This window comes from Choloepus didactylus, chromosome 17, assembly GCF_015220235.1.
Source record: "Choloepus didactylus isolate mChoDid1 chromosome 17, mChoDid1.pri, whole genome shotgun sequence".
NCBI classification, from domain to species: domain Eukaryota; kingdom Metazoa; phylum Chordata; class Mammalia; order Pilosa; family Megalonychidae; genus Choloepus; species Choloepus didactylus.
Window position 1 is genome coordinate 74,827,359 of NC_051323.1, and position 19,245 is coordinate 74,846,603.

The 19,245-nt window shown below is 40.9% G+C and overlaps 1 protein-coding gene across 1 annotated transcript in view; it reads right to left on the bottom strand.

Moving 5' to 3' along the window:
* The window catches only part of LOC119512148, a 237,717-nt gene that overhangs the window by 12,364 nt on the left and 206,108 nt on the right, over positions 1-19,245 (bottom strand). The window contains exons 26-28 of the mRNA XM_037806639.1: positions 13,973-14,056; positions 7,380-7,484; positions 6,331-6,414 (exon numbers count right to left, since the gene is read on the bottom strand). Of these exons, the coding sequence (XP_037662567.1) occupies positions 6,331-6,414; positions 7,380-7,484; positions 13,973-14,056 (273 nt within the window). The remainder of the gene's footprint in view (positions 1-6,330; positions 6,415-7,379; positions 7,485-13,972; positions 14,057-19,245) is intronic.

A 19,245-nucleotide genomic window follows, 5' to 3' on the forward strand; every position in this document is an offset into this window, starting at 1 on the left:
TACTTGATTACACTGGAACCAGAGGGTTAATCCATGACAATATCCCTATTTTAAGGTCCATTGATTAGTGTGCCAGTTTGGATATATTATGTCCCCCCAAAAGCCATATTCTATAATGCAATCTTGTGGGGCAAATGTATAAATGTTGATTAGGTTGGAATCCTTTTGTTGTTTCCATGGAGACATGACTCAATCAACTGTGGGTGAAATGTTTGATTAAATTATTTCCATGGAGCTATGGATCCCACCCATTAAGGGTGGGTCTTGATTTAATCACTGGAGTCCTTTAAAAGAGCTCACAAACAAGGATCTCAGAGCAGCTGAGAGGGACATTTTGGAGAGAAGCTAAGAGCTGACACTGATTCTGACACTTGGAGATCCTTGGAGACGTTTGGAGATGCTAGTCCAGAGTTTGCTCCAGAGGAGCTAAGACAGGACCACCCAGGTGCCTAGAGAGAAACTTCCTGGGAGAAAGAACCAGAATGCACAGGAGCTGAAAGAGCAGCTGGAGCATAGCCTGGGATCAACAGGCACCAGCCACGTGCCTTCCCTTTAACAGAAGTTTTCCGGAATTCATCGGCCATCCTTCATTGAAGGTATCATCGGTTGATGCCTTAGTTTGGACACTTTTATGGCCTTAGAACAGTAACTTGTAACTTAATAAATTCTCTTTATAAAAGCCAATCCATTTCTGGTATTTTACATAATGGAAGCATTGGCAAACCAGAACAATTAGCAACCTTAATTCCATCTGCAACCTTAATTACCATGTGCCATGTAACTCAACATGTTCACAGGCTCTAGAGATGAGGACATGGACATAAGAGGGGAGGGTTGGTGCTCTGTCTATGACAAGAAAGGAATTTACAATCAGCTTGTCTATTTCTACAGGAGTCTAATAAGATTTTGATTGGAATTTGTCAGTTAGAAGAGAGACACATGTTATTGTCTCCAAGGAGGATCTCACTGTATGGAGGCTAGCAGGGAACATAGCAAAGCCAGCCTCCCGGAACAGCAGTCCGAGGGTCCCGACCCATGCTGTGCTTAGCAGCCCTTGGGGTCTCCAACAAAAGCACGACTCGCTCAGGCACTGACTGGGAACGATGCCGACTCACAGAGAGGAGACGGCACGGGCTCAGCTTTCACTGCGGGTGTCGGCCCCACGGCCAGCAGGTCCCTTCTGCTTCTGGGGCAGGAAGATGGTCCACACACGCCTCTTGTGCTGCAGGGGAAGGACTCTGTGCCCTCCCGACCAGGAACAGACACAGAGCAGGGGTGGGCCAGGTACATAAAACATAAATACTCAGTCTGGGAAGGTTTATACGTGTTCAGGGCAAACGGGGAAGGAAGACACAGGCAGACCTGTAACTGATGTGGGGTGTGCTTTACGTCCAGATGCCCCTAGAAGGGAGTCAGCCCACAGTGCTCATCCCACCCTAGGAGTCAGGCCAACACATCCAGTCCTGAGTACAGGGTTTCCTTGTGGGGCACGGGGAGAGGTGGAAGGTCACTTCTGGCTTCCACAGAATTGCAGAGAATCTGTAGAATACTTGAGGGAGAACTGACCAGTTAAAATAGTGACTCTTCCAACCCATGAACAAGATAGATCCCTCCAATTATTGAGGTCTTCTCTAATTTCTCACGATAATATTTTGTGGTTTTCAGTTATGCCCTACTTTGTCATATTTATCCCTAAGTTTTTAATGTGTTCATGTAATTATAATATTTTAAAATTTTAATTTATCAGTGTTTATTGCCAGTATATAAAAAAGAATATATTTTTTGTATATTGATCCTCTATACTACAATCTTGCAAAACTCGATTATTAATTTTGAGCTTTTTAAAATTCCATCAGATTTTCCACATAGGCCATCATGTAATCTGTGAATAAAGACTGTTTTACTTCTCCATTCCAGCCCGGTTGTCTTCTTCCTCTTTTTTTTGCCTGATTTCCCTGGGTAGAACTCCAGTACAATGATGATTAGAAATGATGAGAGTGAACAATCCTGTCTTGTTCTTGCTCCTAGGAGAAAAGCATTCAGCCTCTCACCATTAGTATGATGTTAGCTATAGGTTTTTTAAAGGTTCCCTTTATCAAGTTGAGGAAGCTCCCTTCTATTCCCAGATTGCCGAGAGTTTTTAAGAAGAGTGGATGCTGATTTTGTTCACTGCTTTTTCTTTATCTATGAATATTCCCATGGTATTCCATTTTCAGTTTGTTAATATGTGTTATACTGTTTGATTTTTGTCTCTGTGTTTATTAAGATATATTAATTATTGAGTACTTAAAATGTCAGTGAGAAAGGACAGAAATTTTACTGACAAAGTATTTCAGGAGCTTATCCAAAGACAAAGAGAAAATAAATACACTGATTGATTTTTAAATGTTCAACCAACTTTGCATTCCTTGATGAACTACACTTGGTCATGATGTAGTATCCTTTTTATACAATGTTGGATTCAATCTGCTAAAATTTTGGTTAGAATGTTTGCATCCATATTCATGTGAGATAATGATCTGAAGTTTTCTTTTCTTATCATGTCTTTGTATCATTAAGGCCGTGCTGGTCTCATGGAATGAGTTTGGAAGTGTTCCCTCCTCTTCAATTTTCTAGAAAATTTGCAAAGATTTTGGATCATTTCTTCCTCAAATGTTTGGCAGGATTCCCTAGTGAAGCTACCTGGAATATAGTCTTCTTTAGGGAAATGTTCTTCACTATACAAAATTACTAATGTCATATGGTTTTCTTTCTTTCTTTTTTTTTTTTTTTTTCATCTTCATCCCATCCTAGGAGTCAGGTCACCACATCTAGTCCTGAGTTCAATAACTCCATTACTGCCTTTTTACAATTCAGTTGACTTTATGGTGTACCATTTTGATTCCCTACTTCTTTCCTTTTCTCTATATTTTTTAAGTTATTTTCCTAATTGTTTGTAATTGGAGACTACAAGTAACATCTTAAACTTATAACAACATGACTGAATATGACAAACAATTTCTGTAGTGTACAAGAACTCCACTTGCATTCATCTATTCCATTACTACTTTGTAAAGCATTATATCAAATTACATCTTTATACATCATGTTCCATTAACATAGATTTAATTATTATGTTACACATTTGCCTTTAAATCCTATAGAAGAAAAGGCAGCTACAAACCAAAATTACAAGAATGCAGGACTTTATATTTACCTATGAAGTTACTTTCATCTATTTTCTTTATTTCTTTTATGGCTTCAAGTTGCTGTCTAGTAACCTTTTATTTCAGCCTGAAGGAATCCCTTTAGCATATTTTCTATGGTAGGTCGTCTGCTAATAAACTCGTACAATTTTTGTTTTAACTGGAAATGTCTGAATCTCTCCTTCATTGTTGAAGGATAAGTTTGCCAGATACAGAATTCTTAGTTGACAGTTTTTTCTTACAGGACTTTATGTCATCCCCCTGCCATAGGATCTTTAAGGTTTCTGATTAAAAGCTGGCTGTTATTCCTATTGTAGGTCCCTTGTACATGATGATTCTTTCTTGCTTCCTGCTTTATAAATTCTCTACTTGTCTTTGGGTTTTGATAATTTGAATATTAATGTATCATAGTGTAACTCTCTTGATGTATCTACTTGGAATCAAGTAGCTTCTTGGATGTGTACATTCATCCCTTTCATCAGATATAAGAAGTACTCAGTCATTATTTCTTCTCCTTTCATCTCTCTCTCGTCCTTCAGGGACTCCTGTGATGTGAATGTTTATACGGTTAATGATGTCCCATAGGTCCCACAGACCATTTTTCTTCATTTTTTTCCTTTCTGATCCTCAGTCTGGATAATTTCAAGTATCTTATTTTCAAGTTCACTGATACTCTGCTGCATTCTGAAATCAGCTGTAGAACCCCTCAAATGAGGTTTTCATTTCAATGACTGTACTTTTCAGCTCCAGAATTTGTTTGGTTCCTCCTTATAATTTCTATCTCTTCATTTTGTTCAGGAAAAGTTTTCCATATTTCCTTTACTTCTTTGTCTATGGTTTCCTTTAGTTCACTGAACATGTTTAAGACAGTATATTTAATATCTTTGCCAAACTTCCACTGAATGAGCTTCTCAGGGATGGTTTTATCAAACACTTTTTATTCTGTAAATGGGTCATACCTTCTTGTTTCTTTGTAAATCTTCTTATTTTTGCTTCAGAACAGTATATTTGGAGTATTGTGTTGTGGCAAGTCTTCAAATCTAATTCTCCAAAACTTCAGCCATTTCTGATTTTTTTTCCTTGTTGAAGATTACAGCTGTCAGTTTGTGACTTTCACAAACTATTTTTGCTCCCAAACTGGATAGGGAAAAATAGTTACTGTCTCCTTAAATCACCTCCATGGCCTGAGGTATCAATGTTGATGCATGAAGAAGAGGACTATCTCTGGGCTGGCCCCTGGGAAATCAAAAGCAGAGAGCAGGCATCAGATGACACACCCCTCATTTTTGGAGGGCAAAGCCCTTACTGCCAACCCAGGTACAAGCTGGCCACACTTGAAAGGAGGACTGAAGTCCCCACAGTTGGCTGCTTCAATCTTGGGGGTGGGGAATGGCAGCATCTATATGGAATGTAAAGGTCATCCACATTTACTGAAATCTGCAAGCTTCATTACCTAGTGTTCCCTGGATGGTGGAAGAGTTCCACAAGATTTCAGAGTTTCAAAATAGTTGTTTCAGGCAATTCCTCCCAGATCCACAGTTGTTTTGGGGGAAGACTGATACTTGGAATTTGCTGTTCTGCCATATTACTATGATTCTCTCTGGTTCCCTTGTAAAGCTTTCAGGTGTGAAAGATAAGTTTTTCTTCCCCTTCTAAGCTTCTTTTGCTCAGAAACAGAAAAATATCAACACAAGTTACACTGATTTTTCATTTCTCCTGCATCCTTTTTTTTCAGAGGATGTTGCTAATTTGGTGGGTGGTCTCCACACTAGATGAAAAAGTTGCTTTTGTTAGCAACATATTTCACAAAAAATTAACCATCAGATTCACTAGTAAAATTATTAGTTCTCATTACCAGTTCCCTTTCTGATGAATGTGCTCAGCTGATAAAGTTGCTCAATCAGAGCCCAGCACTATTGACAGTGCAAGTCCAACTCTGACAAGATGCTGCACAAATTAGTAGATCCATGAATGATGGGAGGCTCCCCAAAATCAAACCTGATACACAGATTCAAAAGGACTCATCTCCCTTCTACTGTGGGGCTCTATTCAGAAAGACTGAGATCTCCTACAATGATAAGAAAAACTTTTCTGATTTCTACACAGAAAATACTGAAAGAATGGAGAATGGGACTAGAAAAATTATCTAGATCAATTAATCATACAATCAGGGTCATCTATCAATCAGTCAGCGAAAGCAGATTTACCAAAGACTTTTTACAGCATACATGAGAAGGAGCAAATCCAGTATTACTGAAAGAAGGTAGCTCCTGGGAAAGGACCCATATCACGTGTAGACATATCCCCTTTCCAAGCAGGAATCGGCAGGCATCGCTCTGGGTTCCCAACCTCTCCCACCCAACATCATCCAACCCAGAGAGAAACATCAGGGCTCACACTTCCTCGCAGCCCTTTCTCAGGCCAAAGGTGATCCTCAGTCTTGACCCCTGACCCCACAGCACAGGCACCAGACAGAAGAGATTTCACTGGAAACTGGAGCCTTCCTCGAGCATCCAGGTGTGAGTCTGGGCCTTTTTGCTTAGGCTCAGCTCTCTGCTAAAGAGGACTTCTCTGGGATGTAGATCTCAGATGTGAAATGAGGGACCTGGACACGGGCTGAGAGTCTCACCTGGAATCACCAGGGGGGTCTTAAATCTCCTGATGTAATGGTCTCCCCACAGATCAGGAACCTGTCACTGAGGGGCACACCCAGGTGCTTGTTTGTGGCAATCTCCCCAGGGAAATCTCACGCTCCTTTAGGGCTGAGCCCAGGTAAAGGTTGTCTGAGTCTCAGAGCCTGGCTGTCTCCAACTTGTGCAGAAATCTCTAGGGCATCATGTTGGCAGCAGATGTGACTCAGTTTGTTGAGGGGTCTGATATTCTGAGTTTTAATAAGATCCCAGATAAGGCTCACACTCCTGGTACATACACAACCCTGTGAGGATCAAGGAACTTTCCAAGTTTTATGTTCTTTATTTTAATTTCTTACGAGTTTGAAACTGAGTGGCATTGGTTCTAGGCTCAAGGCAAAGCACTTTCCTTTGCCTCAAAGCAAGAGGCGCAGGCTACCTGGGAAAAAACATTAAAAAAACATGCAATTCTTTTCAAATACAGCATAAATGTTTCATGTAAGGAGGTTACCTACCTAATATTTTAGTCAGATTTTTCTCCTGGTTCTTCAAATTTGAGGCAAATTCAGTATATTTCATGGCCTTTTGCTGGGGGTAACCTAAGGGAGATAATCCTGAGATGTGATTAAATCTTTCACTTGACCACACGTATTCCTCTACAAATGTATACTGTATTGTGTGGTGTTTTTGAGAGCAGGCCTGCCCTGGGGAAGGACACAGGATATGCAAATCCACCACAGCAGAGACCTCTGTGATCCTGGGCAGTAAAGGCTCTGCTGGGGACTGCGAGAAGGAAGTCAACCCCCAGAATGGCTGGGGTGGGGGAAGATAAAATTCGTCAGGAAGACGTGTACACTGAAAAGTGCCCTACCCTTGTTAGTCACAGGTATTAACTGCTTTGAAGTGCAGTTAATGAAGGTGGTTCCAAGGACAGTTAGGCTCACTCCCCCATTTTGAAGGAGCAAGAAATATGACACACATTTCAGTTTTGTTTAAGGCAAAACTTGTCCCTTCTTAAGGATGATGTCAATATGGGGTGACTTTGACCAGTTTGGATATAAGTGGCTTTTTTTTGTTTTGCAGAAGAAGGAAAAATCCTACTGCACACTCCGCACTCATCCATTCTCGGGTCTATATTCAGAAGAGGTCTCAGAGGGCCTGAGTCTGTCTCTACATGACCTGCTTTTAAGCAAAAGGAATTTATGATTTTTGTCATTTATTGATGAAAATGAAAGTGTAAAGGGGAATGGACTTGGTCAACGAGCTGTCATAGGATCCTGTACTAATTTCAGGACTGAGATACTAATTTCTCTAAGCATCGACCAGAACATGAGAATGTCTACATATGCACTTCAGGGATCACCCCAAAATACAGGGATATTTACTTCAGGCCATAGACTTCCATAGTTGACGGAGGGCTAGGCAGAGGATGTTGAACATTTCTTTCTTTTGCATTTGCTTTTTTCCCCAAAGTTTATAGACTGGTAAAACTATGGGGTAAAACATTAGCTACAAAAAATAGTCCTTTAGAAATGTGTACTTGTAAGTAAAAACATATACTTGCTTGGTTTCATGATGTTCTTTGTAGTTGATTTGGCTGCTGAACTTGTTGCTTCATCAAATTTAGGATTATATGGATCTTTAGAGGATGCACGCTGTAGTATTTCATCTCAAGTGAAGTAAAACAAAGGCATGTTAATACCAGCAATACAGAACTGAGATATTTTGCTCTGTAAGTACCTACAGCTGTCTACAAATACAGTGAATAAATGGCAGAAAATCAATGGATATGTGACTTTTTGTTCTAAAGTACCTTTAGATTTGTTCTAAAATCTCGGGAAGGGGAGCTTGGCCAACCCAAATCGTTTCTGAAAAACTGTGATTCCACTAGAAGTCCTGCACAGTAAATACTGCCCACTAACGACACCTGGGCAGAAACATTTCCAGAAACCTCATGGTGTTTAGGGTCATAATTTCCTGTTTGATTTTGTTGTCATTCTGGCCCCTCTCTGAGACTTTCCCCAAGCTGTCTGAGAGAAATTAGGTAGAGGTTTTGGGGGTCAAAAGGAAGCATAACAGATTTTATGACCCCAGCAAGCATTTTGTTCATAAAAACCTTAACTAATTTTTCATGTTCACATTTAAAACAACTATTAATTTCTCATCCCCTTTGTTTTATATTTTTATTGTGGCAAATATACATTAACATAAAATCATTTCAACCATTTTTAAGTACACAATTCTAAGACATTAAGTACATGGACAAGGTTATGTAACTTTCACCAACCTTTACTTTATACATTGAACAGAAACTCTGTATCTGTTTGGGCAATAAACTCACACCCTCACTTCATCACCATCTCACGGTCACCAATATTCTGCTTTCTGACCTTGTGAACTGCCATTCCACACACCTCATATAAGTGAAATCATATCATTTCTGTCCCTTTCTGAGTGGTATATTTCACTTAGCATAACGTTTTCAAGGTTCATCTTTTTATGGTTGGATAATATCCCATTGTTTGTGTATACTGCATTTTGCTTATCCACTTTACTGACGGACATTTTGGCCGTTGCCACCTTATGGATACCGGGAATAAGGCAGCTATGAGCGTTGGAGTACCAGGATCTGAGTCTTTATTTCAATATTTTGCATTATTTATGTAGAAGTGGGAGACCATGTCAAACAGATACATTTGTTCAACATTCTGAGGAATCTTCAAACTTTTTCTCAACACCTGCACTACTTTATATTCCCACTTACAATAGATGAAGGCTCTTATTATTCCACATCCCAAAACACTTGTTTTTCTATATTTTCTTAAACCTAGCCATCTGGTGGGTTGAGGTGGTATCTTGTGGGTTTTTTGTTTTTTTATTTACATTTTATTTTGAAATAAATTCAAAGTTATAGGAACAGTTGCAAAAACAACACAAACCTCATACACAGAACTCCAGCAATCCCTGACCCCCCCAGATACCCCGACCCCACTAACTTTAACATGTCACCCCACTATTTCTTTCTCTCCCTCCCTATCAATCATCCATCATCTATTGCTCTGTTTTCTGAACATTTGAGAGCTAGCTGCACACATCCTTGAACAAACACTATAATTCACATATACAATTACCATGAACAAGAACATTCTTTTATGCAATCCCATTAAGCGCAGCTAAGAAGTACGAGATTCAACAATGATACAAAGCTTACATTCTATATTTCCTTTTCCTTATGTCTCAACTGTGTCCCTTTGAGCCTCCTGTCCTCCATCCTCAGATCCCATCCAGGTTCACCCTTGGCATTCAATTGTCATCCATTTAGACTGTCTTTTTTTTTTTTTTTCCTCAATTGTGGAAGCATATATACAGCCTAAATCTTCCCATTCCACCCCCTCCCTAGCATTCCATTAGTGGGACTAATCACATTTAGATGGTGTAATACTATCACATTCCCACCAACCATTATTAGAAATTTCCCTTCACCTCAAACAGCAACCCTACACTCATTTCTTACCTCCCCATTGTCTCTTCCCCCATTTCTCTTACCCATACTCTACTTTTCATCTCTATGGTCATATTCTCTGATAATTTCTTTGTGTTTACTGTGGGGCTTAAAATTAACCTCTTAAATCCATAACAATCTTGTTTTTTTTTATACCAACTTAACTTCAATAGGACACATAAACTATGCAACTATACTACTCCTTTCCCCCACCTTTATATAGTTCTTGTCAAAAATTACATATTTTACATTGAGTTCAAAACCACTGATTTGTCATTAGAGTTTGTGTATTTTATATCATGTAGGAAGTACATAGTGGAGTTACAATTCAAAAATTATTGACTTCTATTTGTATTCCATTGTGGTCAGAGACTGTGCTTTGAATATATTCAATTGTTTTTTTGTTGTTGTTTTCTGTTTTTTTAATTTATTGAGACTTGTTTTATGTCCCAGCATATGGTCCATTCTGTAGGAAGATCCGTGATCACTAGGGAAAAATGAGTGTCCTGGTGATTTGGGATGTAAGGTTCTATATATGTCTGTTAAAATTCTCTATGTCTCTTTCTCATTTCTTTGTTTCTCTGTCAGTAGGGCTCCTTTTAGTTTCTGAAGTAGGGCAGGTCTTTTATTGGCAAACTCTCTCAGCTTTTGTTTGTCTGTGAAAAATTTAAGCTCTCCCTCAAATTTGAAGGAGAGTTTTGCTGGATAAAGTATTCTTGATTGGAAATTTTTCTCTCTCAGAGTTTTAAGTATGTCATGCCACTGCCTTCTCACCTCCATGGTGGCCGCTGAGTAGTCACTACTTAGTCTTATGTTGTTTCCTTTGTATGTGGCGAATTCCTTTTCTCTTGCTGCTTTCAGAACTTGCTCCTTCTCTTCAGTATTTGAAAGTCTGATCAGAATATGTCTCAGAGTGGGTTTATTTGGATTTATTCTATTTGGAGTTAGCTGGGCATTTATGCTTTGTGTATTTATATTGTGTAGAAGGTTTGGGAAGTTTTCTCCAACAATTTCTTTGAATACTCTTTCCAGACCTTTACCCTTCTCTTCCCCTTCTGGGACATCAATGAGTCTTAAATTTGGAGGTTTTATTTTATCTATCGTATCCCTGAGATCCTTTTCAATTTTTTTGATTTTTTTCTCCATTCTTTCTTTTGTTCTTTCATTTTCTGTTCTGTGGACCTCTAGGACACTGAGTCATTGTTCAACTTCCTCTAATCTTGTATTATGAGTATTCAGAATCTTTTTAATTTGGTCAACAATTTCTTTTATTTCCATAAGATCTTCTATTTTTTTAATTTACTCTTGCAAATTCTTCTTTATGCTCTTCTAGGGTCTTCTTTATGTCCCTTTTATCCTGCTCCATGGTCTTCTTCATGTCTTTTATATCCTGTGCCATGTTTTCGCTCCTCGATTGTAATTGTTTAATTGTGCCAAGTACTGTGTCTCTTCCGATATTCTGATTTGGGTGTTTGGGATCTGGTTCTCCGTTATCGTCTGGTTTTATCATATGCATTAAGATTTTCTGTTGTTTTTGGCCTCTTGGCATTTGCTTTGCTTGATAGGGTTCTTTCAAGTTGTAAAAAAAAAAAGTATCAATCTAATTTTTCAGAAATACAATTTGGTGGTGTATACTCTCTCCAACTAATCAGCAGATGGCGTCTGCAAGTCACCTATACCCCTCAAGTCAGTTCTCCCCAACTCTGTCTCTGTGGTGTGTGGGGAAATGATTTTTGTGGGGTTCACTTGGCGAACTCAGTTTGGGTTTATTGTTGGATCTGTCTGCCCTGAATGTAAGGCATGTGTCCGGGTGGTTAGGCAGGCAGGGCAGCTTTAATATTCAAACCTCCCAGGTGTTCCCAGAGATTCAAGGCTGTTGCAAGAGTCTAAGCATTCATTTCAGTTTTGCCCCAGATTTTCTTTGTCGCTGACCCATAAACCACCGGCATTGATGTAGCGTCCCTGGGTTTTCCGAGTGGGCCCCCCTTCTCAGCTGTGATCTTCCAGGACCTCTGCTGAGGGAAGGCTGTGCTACGTCACTAGTGCGCGTCATCCCTCAAGGGAAGCCCCAGGTCACCGGGCCGTGCAGGGGAGCTCCCAGCCTGATGCAAAGATTAGCCTATAATTCTTGACTGGTGTAAGTTCTGAATGAAAGGCAGGTAGTAGAGCTGGGCCCCACCTCTTTCCTCTTAGAGAAGATAGACGCCCTAGGGGGAGGTCATTAGCATTTCAGTGGTCTCTCTCTGCCTGTGCTATACCCTTGTCTGGGTCACAGAACTAGGAACTGAAAATGGCTGAGGCTTTCTCCACTGAGTTGAAAAAGGAACAGAGCTAGTCCGAGGTGACCCTCTGGCTCTCCAAGGTCAGTCATCACCCAAAGCCTCTGTCTACTTGTTGGGGATTCGTACCTCATAGTGAGCAGTTCACACTTGCTAATTAAAACCCCCAGTTGGAGCTCAGCTGAGCTATATTCTCTTGCTGGGAGAGAGCTTCTCTCTGGCACCACGAGGCTTTGTAGCTCGGGCTATGGGGCAGGGGTCTCCTGATTTGGATCTGCAGTTCTTACTTATAAGTTTTATGCTGTGATCTCGGGCAATCCTCCCAATTCAGGTTAGTGTATGATGAGTGGACAGTCACATTTGTCCCCCTGCCATTATTCTGGATTATTTACTAGTTGTTTCTGGATTTTTTTTAGTTGTTCCAGGAGGACTACTTAGCTTCCACTCCTCTCTATGCCGCCATCCTGGATCCTCTGGTATCTTGTGGTTTTGATTTGCATTTCCCTAGTGGCTGATAATGTTGAGCATTCTTTTCATGTGCTTTCAAAGAGATGTCTATTCAGTCCTTTGCCCTTTTTTCAGTGGCTTAAAAAACAAATTTATTACCTTATACTTCTCTGTTTCATAAAACCAACACAGATCTCACTGGGATAAAATCAAAGTATCAGCAGGGCTGTGTTCCTTTCTAAAGACTCGAGGACAGAATCTGTTTCCTGCCTTTGGCAGGTTTTAGAGGCCAACTCCATTCCTTGGCTTGTGGCTCCTCGCTCCATCTTCAAAGCCAGCAACATAGCATCTGCATCTCCTCTTCCTTCATTGTAGCTTTCTCTGGTTCTTTCTTCCACTGGAAGGACCATGGATTACACTGGACTCATCCAGATAATCCAGGACAATATTCCTACTTTAAGGTCCACTGATCAGCAACCCTAATTCCATCTGCAATCTTAATTACCCTGTGCCATGTGACCCAACATGTTCACAGACTCTGGGGATAAGGACATGGACATAAGAAGGGAGGGATATTTTCTGTTTATGACAAGAAAGGAATTTACAATCAGCTTGTCTATTTCTACAAGAGCCTAATAAGATTTTGATTGGAATTTGTCAGTCAGAAGACAGACACTGTTATCACCTCCAAGGAGGATCTCACCGCATGGAGGCTAGCAGGGAGCATAGCAAAGCCAGCCTCCCGGAACAGCAGTCCGAGGGTCCCGACCCATGCTGTGCTTAGCAGCCCTTGGGGTCTCCAACAAAAGCATGACTCGCTCAGGCACTGGCTGGAACGACGCCGACTCATACAGAGGAGATGGCGTGGGCTCAGCTTTCACTGCGGGTGTCAGCCCCATGGCCAGCAGGTTCCTTCTGCTTCTGGGGCAGGAAGATGGTCCACACACGCCTCTTGTGCTGCAGGGGAAGGACCCTGTGCCCTCCTGACCAGGAACAGACACAGAGCAGGGGCGGGCCAGGTGCATAAAACATAAATACTCAGTCTGGGAAGGTTTATATGTGTTCAGGGCAAATGGGGAAGGAAGACACAGGCAGACCTCTAACTGATGTGGGATGTGCTTTACGTCCAGATGCCCCTAGAAGGGAGTCAGCCCACAGTGCTCATCCCACCCTAGGAGTCAGGCCAACACTTCCAGTCCTGAGTACAGGGTTTCCTTGTGGGGCACGGGGAGAGGTGGTGGTCGTTTCTGGCTTCCACAGAATTGCAGAGAATCTGTAGAATACTTGAGGGAGAACTGACCAGTTAAAAGAGTGACTCTTCCAACCCATGAACAGGATAGATCCCTCCATTTATTGAGGTCTTCTCTAATTTCTCACAGCAATGTTTTGTGGTCTTCAGTATACCGGTAATGCCCATCTTTCGTCATATTTACCCTAAGTATTTAATATGTGTTCATATTATAATATTTTTAAATTTCAATTTCTGAGTGTTTATTGCCTTATATAAAAACACAATAGATTTTTGTGGCAGTGTCCCCAGGGAAATCTCATACTCCTTTAGGGCTCAGCCCAGGAAAACGTTGCCTGAGCCTCAGAGCCTGGCTGTCTCTAACTTGTGCAGAAATCTCCTGGGAGTCATGTTGGCGGCAGATGTGACTCAGCTCGTTGAGGGGTCTGATATTCTGAGTTTCAATAAGCTCCCAGGCAAGGCCCACACTCCTGGTATATACACCACTCTCTTCCAAGTTTTACCTTCCATGTTTTACTTTCTCAAGAGTTTGAATTTGAGACGAACTGGTTATAGCCTCAAGGCAAAGCCCTTTCCCTCCCCTCAAAGCAATGGGGGCAGGTTATCTGGGAGAAAACATTAAAAATCATGGAATTGTTTTCAAATACAGCATAAATATTTCTTGTGAGGAGGTTACTTACCTAATATTTTAGAAAAGTTGGTCCGCTGGGTCTTTAAATTTGAGGCAAATTCAGTATATTTCACAGCATTTTGCTGGGGGTGACCTAAGGGAGATAACCCCGAGCTGTGATTAAATCTTTCACTTGACTCATGTATTGCTCTACAAATATATACCATTTTGCCTGGTGTTTGAGTGAAGCAGGTGTAACAGCCCTGCCCTGGGAAGGGCACAGGACATGGAGTTCCTCCGCAGCCTGAGCTCCCTGTGATCCCGGGCAGTAAAGGCTATAGGACTTTGTTCTCTCTGCTACAGACTGTGGGAAGGATGTCAACTCACAGAATGGCTAAGCATAAGGGTGAGGGAAGATAAAATTTGTCAGGAAGATGTGTACACTGAAAAGTGCCCTACCCTTATTAGTCACAGTTATTATCCATTTTGAAGTGCAGTAGAAGGAGCTGTTTTCAACAGTTAGGCTCACTCCTCCATTTTGACAGAGCAAGGAATATGACAACATTTCAGATTTGTTTAAGGCAAAACTTGTTCCTTCTTAAGGAATGATGCCAACATGGGGTGACTTTGACCAGTTTAGATATAAGTGGCTTTCTTGTTTTTCTTGAAAAACCCTATTGCATACTCTGTACTCATCCACACCGTGTATCTAAGAGAGGTCTCAGAGGACCTGGGTCTGTCTCTACTTGACCTGCTTTTTAATAAAGTAATTTATGATCTTGTCATTTATTAATGAAAATGAAAGTGCAAAGGTGATGAACCTGGTCAACAAACTGTCATACGATCTAATTTCAAGACTAATGTACTAATTTCCACACTGATGCTATAACTCACATTTCTTCATCATGGATAAGAATTAACTGTGCTGATTGTAGTAACCTATGGATATTTGAGTATATTTTCAGGGTCATGATGCCTCAGGGCGAGGTCAAGACCAGACCTTTATTCTAGCCTCCAAGTGAGTGGCCAAACTGACCAGGAAGGAGGAACTCACCCCAATAAGCCAGTTGGCAGGGCCCCAGCCCCGTCCTATGCTGAGTGCCACAGAGCACTCAGAAGTGTCTGCAAGTATGTGAAGTTCCAACACAACACCAGTGTCAGAGCTGATTTTAACATGAGCAATTGAGGGATGTGTGCTCAGAACAGCTATATCCTGTACAGGGAAACTGGTAGGAGGCCTTGGTGATGAATGGCCAATGACCAAAATGCACAGTTTTCTGTTACCAAGATGCTGGTGAATCATTAGGTAGGCATACACGTAATCATGCACACAGTGTGCTAAAAATGGACTGGCCATCCTGTGTCACCCAGTGAGCATGATAAAACATTACTAAAGACATAGGCATTGTTGGGGGTTAAATCACATCCCCACAAGACACGGTCAAGTTTTAATACTGGGTGCTGTCGGTGAGAACTCATTTGGAATAAGGATCTTTGAAGACCTTTCTGACAAGACACCAAATAGAATCAGGGTGGGCCTTAATCCATTATGAGTGGAGTTGGAACAAAAGGAAATTTGGAGGTGGAAGGGAAAGCCACAGGAGGAGAACAAAAACCATAGATTGTCACGAGCCAGAGCCCAAGAGTGGCTGCCAGCAAGTCACCACCAGAACACAAAGTCCCAGGAGAAAGCACGGCCGTCTGTTACTTTGATTTTAGACAAATACCCTCCACAGCCCTAAGACAATAAATTCCTGCTGTTGAAGCCAACCGCTTTGTGGGATTTCTTGTAGCATCCCTGACAAACCAGACCACCATCAAAACAATGCAGTTTATCTTAATCTTGCTGTTTATAAAATACAAGGGCAATGGTGGTTGCTTATAAATTGTTTACTCATCACCTTTTATTTTAACATGGCACAAATTAGTTATTAACTAACAACCAGTTGTTAACTAGTTATTAACCAACTACTTATTAACTAGTCATTAACAAGTTAATAACTAATAACTAGTTATTATTGTCCCAATAACTAATTATCCTTTTTCAAATTTCTTCCTAATTCAGATATTTTAGTGTCCTAGGCCGCTTAATGCAGATACCATTAACTGGGTTGGCTTAAACAACAGGCATTTATTAGTTACAGTTGGAGGCCAAGAAAAGGAACAAATCAAGTCATTATCAAGGCAATGCTTTCTTCCCAAAAACTGGCTGCCCACACTCCTTGGCTCCCCTGCCACATGGCGATGCACATGGCAGTGTCTGCTGTTCTCCCCCTTCTCTTCTGGGTCCCACTGTTTTCAGCTTCGTGCTTCCACGGCGCTCTCTTGTACTCTCTCTCTCCTTTCTCTCTCCCTCTCCCTCTCTCTTTCTCCCTCTCTTCATTTGTTTTATAAAGGGCTCCAGTAATAGGATTAAGTTCCATCTTGAATGAGGTGGGTCAAAGCTTAAATGAAGTAGCTTCATCAAAAGATCCTAATTCCAATGGGTTTACACCCACAGGAGTGGATTAGATTTAAGAAAGTATTTCTCTTGGGTACACACAGCTTCTACCACACCACCTAAAAGCTTTTCTTTGTCATTTTGGACTTGTAGGGGCTCACTTTTCTCCAGAGATGCCTGACTTATTTTTCTCAGTTTGGGTGTTTAAGCACCAGCAGAAGAGCAGGAGTCTGCTTTCCTCTCTACTGCAAATAGAATTAAAGAGGCTAATGCCTGCAGGATGGGGTGACGGGGAGGGACATGGGAAGGCTGGTTTTCCCAAGCACTGTCAGTTACTGGGGCTCACATACACACTGAACTGGATAGTGTATCTGAGTGATAGCAATTGCATTAGCCAGGGCTTGTGTTACCAGGAGCTTGCAAAGTTGGATCTCATCTATAAACATCAACCAGAACATGAAAACCTGTCTTACATATGCACTTCAGGGATCACCCAAAATACAGGGATATTTACTTTAGGTCATAGACTTTCATAGTCAATGGAGGGCTAGGCAGAAGAAGGTGAATGGTTTTTCTTTTGTACTTCTACTTGTTTTTTTCCCTAGACATTTATAGATTGGTAAAAGTATGGTGTAATATATTAGGTACAATAAATAGGCCTTTAGAAATACGTGTAATTGTAAATAAAAACATATATTTGCTTGGTTTCATAATGTTCTTTGTAGTTGATTTGGCTGCTGAACTTGTTGCTTCATCAAATTTAGGATTATATGGATCTTTAGAGGATGCACGCTGTAGTATTTCATCTCAAGTGAAGTAAAACAAAGGCATGTTAATACCAGCAGTATAGCATTGAGATATTTTGCTCTGTAAGTACCTAGAGGCAACTATGAACACACTGAATAAATGACACAAAATGAATGTATATGTGACTTTATGTTCTAAAATACCTAATCTCGGGAGGGGGAGCTCCACCAATCTGAATCGTTTCTGGGAAACTGTGATTGCCCTGGATGTCCTGCAGGAAACATTGCCCACTGATGACACCTGGCCAGAGAACTTTCCACAAATCTCATAGTGTTTAGGGTCATAATTTTCCTACCTTCTTTTCTTATCATTCTGGCCCCATCTCTGAGACTTTCCCCAAGTTATCCCAGAAAAATTAGGTGGAGGTTTTGGGAGTAGAAAAGAAGCCTAACAGATTTTATCAAGTTTTTTGTTTGTTAAAACCATTGCTAATTTTTCATGGTCACATTTAATACAAACATTAACTTCTCGTTCCCTTCGTTTTACATTTTTATTGTAGTAAATATACATTAACATGTATATTTAACCATTTATACATTTAACATTTTGAAGTGCACAATTCCAGTACCACAATTAACTACATTGACAGGTTGTGTTAACTTCTACCAACCTCGATTTCCTGAATATTTTCATCATATTGAAAAGAAACTCTGTATCCGTTTCGGAAATACACCCCATCCCCACCTCATCACCATCTCATGGTGAGCACTATTCTGCTTTCTGACCTTGTGAACTGCCATTCCACACACCTCATACACGTAGAATCACACCATCTTCATCCCCTTGTGAGCAGTATACTTCACTTAGCATAGTGTTCTCAAGGTTCATCTTTTTATGGTGGAATAATACCCCTTTGTGTGTGTATACTGCATTTTGCTTGCCCACTTCACTGATGGACACTTGGGTTGTTGCCACCTTTGACCACTGGGAAAAGGCAGCTTGAGCACCGATGTACCAGGATCTGTCTGAGTCCATTACTTCAAATCTTTCCAGTACATATGCAGAAGTTGGAGGCCACGTCACATGGATGTTCTATAATCAAGTTTCCGAGGAACCTTCAAATTGTTTTCCTGAACAGCTGCATCACTTTACATCCTCACTTACAAGGATGAAGGTTCCAATTGCTCCACATCCACTCCCAAATTTGTTATTCTCCATTTCCTTAAAACTACCCATCTAGTGGATTTGACATGGTATCTCATTGTGGGTCTGACTTGCATTTCCCTAATGGCTGATGATGTTGAGCATCTTTTCATGTGTTTTCAAAGAGATGTCTCTTCAGTCCTTTGCCCATTTTCTTTAGTGGCTTAAACACAAATTTATTACCTTATACTTGTGCTCCAAAGGTCCAAAACAGATCTCCCTGGCATAAAATTAAAGTATCAGCAGGCTGGGTTCCTTTCTGAAGACCCTAGGGCAGAATCTGTTTCCTGCCTTTGTCAGGTTTTGGAGGCCAACTCCGATTCTTGGCTTGTGGCTCCTCACTCCATCTTCAAAGCCAGCAACACAGCTAGAAGGTTTATACATGTTCGGGGCAAAAGGAGAAGGCAGGCACAGGCAGACCTGTAACTGATGTGGGGTGTGCTTTACGTCCACATGCCCCTAGAAGGGAGTCAGCCCACAGTGCTCATCCCACCCTAGGAGTCAGGCCAACACTTCCAGTCCTGAGTACAGGGTTTCCTTGTGGGGCACGGGGAGAGGTGGTGGTCGCATTTGGCTTCCACAGAATTGCAGAGAATCTGTAGAATACTTGAGGGAGAACTGACCAGTTAAAATAGTGACTCTTCCCAACCCATGAACAGGATAGATCCCTCCATTTATTGAGGTCTTCTCTAATTTCTCACAGCAATGTTTTGTGGTTTTCAGTATCCTGGCCTTCCATATCTTTTGTCATATTTATTCCTAAGTATTTAATATGTGTTCATTTTTATTATCATAATACGTTTAAGATTTTAATTTGTGAGTGTTTATTGGTGGCATAAAAATACAATAGATTTCTGTATATTGATCTTCTATACAACAACCTTTCAAAACTCAGATATTAATTCTATTAGTTTCTTTTTGGTAAATTCCATCAGATTTTCCACATAGACCAT